At 29.9% G+C, this 7314-nt stretch overlaps 1 protein-coding gene across 2 annotated transcripts in view; it reads right to left on the bottom strand.

Moving 5' to 3' along the window:
- Positions 1–6242, bottom strand: part of LOC106462989 (mini-chromosome maintenance complex-binding protein-like) — a 33587-nt gene extending 27345 nt beyond the window's left edge. Inside the window, exons 1-5 of one of the 2 annotated variants that reach the window (XM_022390601.1) lie at positions 6019–6242; positions 5140–5222; positions 4716–4898; positions 1936–2037; positions 621–780 (exon numbers count right to left, since the gene is read on the bottom strand). In XM_022390601.1, coding sequence (XP_022246309.1) covers positions 621–780; positions 1936–2037; positions 4716–4898; positions 5140–5222; positions 6019–6076 — 586 coding nt within the window. In that variant the 5' untranslated portion in view covers positions 6077–6242. Of the gene's footprint in view, positions 1–620; positions 781–1935; positions 2038–4715; positions 4899–5128; positions 5223–6018 lie in introns of those variants that run through there. The other variant, XM_022390610.1, reaches the window with a different exon arrangement.
- Between the last annotated feature and the right edge of the window lie 1072 nt (positions 6243–7314).

The raw sequence follows: 7314 nt of genomic DNA, 5'->3' as shown, positions 1-7314 counted from the left end.
ATCATTTAATTTCTGTTGTGCATATATTGTTGCATGTTTATTACAAAAAATGGCACAATAATCATTAATTGTCAATTTTGTCATTAAATACTACACCAAATACAAAAGAAATAGTACCATTAAATTTCTTGTAAAAAACTGGTTATTATGAAGTTATTTTAAAATTTTGTAAGTTCAACCGTTTGGTTTCCAACAGTGAACAAAATAAACAAACACACAAACTTCCTCTTTTAAAACCCACCAAAACAGTAAAGACTCCCATAGTTTAAGATAAGAAAGCAAACTATATTCACTTTCTCATCTTTTTCTTGCATACAAATTTTTCAAACACTTTTGGCTTAAGACAGTTTGTGCATTTGTTTTTAGTGAGTATTTTTTATCATTTAGGGCATAATCATTTTCTATTTTTTAATTACATCATCTGATTTCATTTAATTATGTTTTACATATGCTTGTATTTTCTATTATAAGCCTCTTCTTTATTAAGTATTTATTACTTCATACAAAATATTTAATTCATAATGAAATCTTTCCAATATACTGTATATATCAAAACTAATGGCAATACACATACAGTTGAAAATATAAGACACTGGACACATGCTTATGTTGGAACTCACCTTGCATGGCATCTGTTCTTGTTCTTTTTGTTTCTGCTTCACTGCTATTACTACATGAGGTATCCATGTCTTCAGTTTCATCCTCTAATGATCTTTTCTGTCGTTGTGGTGTTGTGGAAGTGGTTGCTTCAATAGTTTCTGACTCATACGTAAGAAAACTGTACCCCAGTTAAGAAAAATATAAATTTTGTAACTGATAATCAAATTTTAATAAGAACTGGTCAATGGAATTAAAACTAACTGGATAAAAGAAAAAATTTAGCTTAGAGATAGAAGCATTTTCATACATTATTTGTAATTGTAAGGAAAAAATAACTACATTTATTTTTTAATAAATCTACTGGAATGAGCAACTGAATCACTAAAAAGGAATATTAACTCTTTAAACTAATACTTTTCCATTACATATCACTTAAAATCATTTAATTTATGGTTTTAAAACCCTTATTCATCAGCAAAACTTAGATCATATTCTTATTTAAAAGATAACAATTAAAGTTCACCTTCCATTAATTCTAAAACTAGTGGTCATAGTACCCAAATTGACATTTTTTCTCATCTATTTTCAGTAAAATCACTCATGTAGTATAAATTTGAAAATGTGGTTTTCAAAAGCTCTGAAAAGAATTTAAACATCTGGTTGCGTTAACAGTTAAACACATAAATATAAGTATGTAGCTAAGATAAAAAAGTTTCATATATACTTACACAGCACATGAACATATACAACTCCCTTCTTACAGTTTCCTTTGTCCTTGAGATATGTCTCTGCATTAAAAACCAGATTCCCACACTTTTTTTTTCTTTTAACACCTGTTTATACCATGATAATAAAGTCCTTAAATTTTGAATGTAACAGAGTAAAACCATCATGAAGTGCAGAAAATGATGCCCATATGGAAAGTTAATTTATAATTGCAATGATATGTTTAAAATAAAAAAACATTAATGTTGTCAGTGATAGTAAATGTTTTCATTATCTGATTACAAGTTTATTCAAATTATACAGATTAACAAGAGATTACTGTATATTTATAAAAAATAAAAAAAGACTGTACATGTGGTCTTCTCAACATTAATGCTTTTCCAAATAGTAGTCAGATTATCTTTAAAAAATCTTGTACCAAGTTTATTTTTAGTCACCTCATGTGAGAATAATTAATCAGTTGAATTTAGGTTATTACAAAGCTCGGACAATTAATTATTTAACAAATTCCACTAATTGCCTAGCTCTCTCTCTCTCATCTTTATTAGAAAAATTTGTTAACATACCTAAGCCACTGACTTAACTTTACATAACTTAACTAAAGGATATATCTTTCACCCATTCAGTTTCACCAGGTACACTAACACAGTAGTAGGTCAGTCTGTCCATTGTGGTATTTCCTGGAGAGTTTAAATCCACTTCTTCTGTATCCTTTTGCAAAAGGAGTTTAAAATGTTTATTAGCACAATCACATACAGGTAGTAGAAATGTAAACCTATATTATATATATTAAGAAACATTATAGTAGTGATGTAATAATGATTTTCTTTCAACAAAACTAGTTTCATACATTTTTGAACCATTCAAAATATTTAAGTTCTACTAAAATAAGTCAATGGTATTATAAAAATATTTTTTCAATCTAAACATTTCAAAAACCATACATAACTAAGTTTTTTTTGTCTGTCATTACACAATGATGAAATTACTTCTTCTCTTTATTGGGTTTAATCTTCATTTTTGTTATTGATGAATTTATGAGACCTGAATCCCTGCATTTCTTTTAAATTTGAAAGCATAATTTCAATTAACTACTGAATTGATACTTTAATATATATTTATACACACACACACGAAAAAACGTTGTTGGCTGAAGTGTAATTCTAAGAGATACATGGTCAAATTAGATATCTGAGCTGCAACATCAGTGTCCTCAAACTTAACCTGGCTACATCCCTTATACATTAGTAGGTGTTTTTGAGACTTATATCAAGAAATTCTAAAGTGATTGCTATTTTTCATAACTACCTATACTTTCTTATTTCCTAAAACTAACATAAAACCCAAATTCAACTTTCTTTTTTACCTGAGGTTTCTTTTGTGGACTCACTTAAAAGTATAAAAATAATGTAATGACGATGTTTGAACTTCATCAACAAAACTATAACACAATAAACCAAAATAAAGTCACAACACTTCTTACATTTTTGAACACTGTCCCATATTTCACATTTTGATTACTATTGCATTTGACTACTATATTACCAGCAAGTGTTTAGTAGGTTTCAACTCATTTTAATAAATTTTCTACTGTGAAAATGAAGCCAATTGAAGGATTAAACTGCACCCACACTTGACAACATATCAGACTAACAGTTTGGAAAAACTGGTCTTAACTAAGTAATCTGCAGATGAGTATCACAAGCCTTAATTTTTAAATTCATGCTGTGAGGTTGATTATTTACTGAAGCTTTTGAGACAATTTCCTAGTTTTGATAATGATCATCCATTTGTTTACCATTCTTCATTTAAGTAAGGAGTTACTTCTTCAGAAAAATTGGACCATTCTGAAAAGATTAACAGCAGTGTAGCCATACAATATGACTAGGTACCAAATAACCTGATGTTGCACAACATGCCTACACTGATTTTGAGTCCTTACATTTAAATTTCAGACTTCCACTTTAAAACAAAATTAGGTTAACTTCAATCTTTACAACCATCAACATGGAAAGTCAACATTGAGTTTGGGTAAGAGATAAAAAATATGGCACCATGCATAATCTCCCCTAAAATTCATCTTGAAATTTAGGCATTATAGAGCCTGGGAATTTTTGCAGTCTTAAAGCAGATGCATTGTAACATGCTGCTTGGTAATACTTGAATTATGGTATTGGCTTCATCATGCCTGTCTTCTACCGAGTAATATTACCAAACTTCTTTTGGTTTACCCATCTCTGGTCCTGGGGATTATTCTCAAGGAGTTATGTATAATTGTAAATATATGAGAATACATGCTAAAAACTGTGCAAAATAAATAGTATGATTTTCTTTTCTTCATCATATTTAGATCCACACACCTGAACAAAATATTAACCATTCTCAAAAATTGATAGTATAGCAGTTGAAGACAGCTATATTTTACCATTCTTTAACTGAAATATTATAGTTATAGAATTGTTTTAATACATATACATAGAAGTGTGTGCAAAATTTTTTTTGATCAAATATTCTGCATTTAGTTACCAACCCCATTAAGATGATGAAAAATTTCATAAACTTCATTCATCTTTGCTTCAGGCTGTTTCCTGCCAGTAATCATTCTACCGTTTGTACTCACTTGGTAATATTTGTGTGCATTCTTTCCCCTAATCATACAAGTGAAAAGATAGTGCAGCAGTTTGTAATTGAGTTAAAGCTGCAAGTTAATTTCCTCTTGAATGCATTTATTAGAATATTACTTATGTAACTAATCTAACATTGTAAAATACCACATTAGGAATTTGGTCTGACTGTAAAGTGCAGTATAGACATAATCTTGCTCTCTTTTCTTCAGTGAAGTTGTGCTCCTCATTTGCTTCAGCAGGCACAAAAGTTTGAAAACCTAGAATCCAGCCATTTAATAAAGACTAGCAAGTCTTGTGTAAGAAATAAAAAAATTTTTGTTTATTAAATTCTCATGTTTGAGTCTTTCTTTTGTTGTCCACATTGAACTTACTCTTTCCCACAAGCCTTTTCAAACCTACTGTATTCCCAACTTAATGCTCAGCTGTGTTGTCTTCTGTTTTAACTAAGAAAACTACATCAGATGATATTAAGCTAATTTTTATGCAGAACAAAGTTTACTGTTTTTGCTAATATTATCATTCATTTAGGATAAAATAAAAGTGCTTTTTTATAGTAACTATATATATTTGAATTTTTTATGGTTTTGTTAAATTGAAAATGATCAAACAACAGGACCTAACACCAATTATTTTCATTTTGAAAGAACTTTCAAATATTAACCTAAAATAACTATTCATTTGCTACACAAGCTACTCAAGGTTATTATTTATCATACATACAATGTACAATGCCAATCTTGAGAAAATAAATGTAATACTAACCTTACAATCTGCTAAGTCTTTGTAAAGTCCTGGTTGAAGCTTTTTCTCATGTGACCTAAAGTCAATGACCTCATAAGCCCCCAAGAAAAATTCTGGATCAAACATATCTTGGATCATACAACGAAAACGTACCAAGCTATTTGGTTTCAGACAGTGAACAGGAACATTGTTTAGAGAAGGAACCTAAAATATAAATCTTATATACAACTTTAAACAGAACTTGATTTAAAAAAATTAAACTTCTACAAATAGCATTTCTATGTTTACAGGTAAAAAAAAGCAATAAAATAAACAGCAAATATAATACAGTTTACATACATTCAAGTGTTTGCGGAAGAAATTCTTTATCTCTTACTTTCATCTAAACACTAAATTCAACACTGTAAACAAACTATCATGATTTAATGCATTACATTTTCCATACCAATGAATAATTATTTTTTTCTTTGAGCCTCTTTTCAAAGTATTCTGTAACTTTTTCATGACATTGAGATGGTCCACTTTTTGCTGAAAAAAAGAGGCAAAGAATATTTCAATATTAAGCAAATTTTTGAATAAATTAATAAATACATGTTAAAAAAATACCTTTAACGAGTTTCAGTAGTAATTTACATACACACACACATAGGTTAAGATATTCTAAAAAAGCATACAGAAAACAAAACTCAGTTTCTCATACTATACAAATGTCATCAATGTTGGTGCTATGCACAAATACTGAAGCATGAAAACTGTACTTATAGTCATAATTGATTGGCCTTCCTATTCAAATAAAACTAACATAAGACAAAGACGTAAAAATAAATTGTGATACTGATAGTAACATTACAATTAAAGACCCCGAGTGTGATTTTTACGCTTGTGCATTCTACAAATATGTGCTTTATAATTTATTTTATGTGGATATACTGAGCTAAAGTAACAAAACGTATGATTAAATTAGTAAATATACAGTTTACAAGCTACTTCTACTCACACAATTTCTAAACTTGATTAGAGCAATTTAGGTGATACCCGCGGGTAAGTACTAAAGTTAAACTTAAACCTATCTTTCATCCTATGTCAATATGTGCCATTTCGTATTATTTACACTTTCTGAATTGAGTTACTCTGCACTTTCACGTATAATTTAAAATTAAATAAAATCAAAAATTTTTAGAACTTCAATACAAAGTGTAATTACATTTACAAGTACAAATTCAAAAACAAGCCAACGGTAACGTTAATCAGTATCAATAATACTAATAGTAATATTAGTACGAGTTCGAATATAATATAAATAATTAATGATGGTGATACTTACCAAATATTTCACTGACAATACCGAGAGGGCATTCTACCCATTCATCAACGCCAGGCATTTTGTAAAACTGAGTTTTCTTTATGAGGTTAATAATAACAAATAAAATGCAAAGAATTTTAGTCACTATCACATTGAACTAAAACTTTGTAAATCGAAAAAAAAGGAATCCACAGAAGTTTCAACGTTAACTCAACACTGACGATTGGCGGGAAATCAGTGTTATAATAAGCCACCTAACGACAAGTATATATTTCATTACGTAAATTTGATGTCAAAGAACCCACTTTATAGAATACAAAAGTATCAAAACGTCGAACATTTATAATAAAAGTTTTCTTCATTACCCAGTCAAACCGTCTCCAAACTTTTATTTCACTATGTAAATTTGAAATAAGTACTGAGTTTAGTTTTTTACGTAAACATTACAAATAATAATAATAACAAGATACAATTTTAATTACAAAAAAAAAAATTACGTAAGAAATTGAACATTACTTTTCATTTCTGTTTATCGCAATTTCGTAACAAAATTAAATATCTTTTTTTATCTATAAAAGAATGGCCCGGGCGTGTCGAAATGGTTGGCGTGCTGGACTTTTGGACGAAGGGTGCGTTATAAAACTGGTTGTTATATCACACTACAATAGCTAAAAAGTTAACAGTGCATACTGTTGACTGTCCTCCTTCTCTCTGTAAGTTCAAAATCAGTGATGGCAAGCAAAGATACCGCCTATGGTGCTTTGCGCGAACATCCAAAAAACACGGTGTTGGTAGCAGTGTCATATTTTTCATGTTTAAAACGATATATTTCTTCGCATCGAATTTGAACTCGAAATCTCTCGTATACCAAGCGAAGGGTCTACCAATTAAGTTAATGGGCTGTCTTATGCTCATTTACTAACAATACAATTACAATAAATATTCAGGGCCATGTCAAGGGAAGCGCGAGCGGTGCGTCCGGACATAAGAGCCGCGAGTTTGCATCTTTGAAGGCAAGGAAATATTAGCCTTTTTATTACTATTATTTATTATTTTTAGGACAGGCGAAGAATTTATATCTCACACGATCGGTATGGCCCTGCATACATTGTAGTAATATTTGACAATGTAGTGTTTCCCTATACGTTATCTATACCTACGATCAGTGGTGGGATTCAGCCGGTTCGCACCGGTTCGTGCGAACCTGTTCTTAGAATTTAATGACCTCTACGAACCAGTTGTTAACAATCGTATGTATAGCCCTAATAATAACGTTACAACTTACAAGTACGCGTGTTTACAACGCAACTTTACTAG

Source organism: Limulus polyphemus, unplaced genomic scaffold (genome assembly GCF_000517525.1).
Source record: "Limulus polyphemus unplaced genomic scaffold, Limulus_polyphemus-2.1.2 Scaffold50, whole genome shotgun sequence".
Lineage (NCBI taxonomy): Eukaryota > Metazoa > Arthropoda > Merostomata > Xiphosura > Limulidae > Limulus > Limulus polyphemus.
The sequence above is the reverse complement of the archived record's forward strand: the minus strand, read 5'-3'. Positions and strand labels throughout refer to the sequence as shown.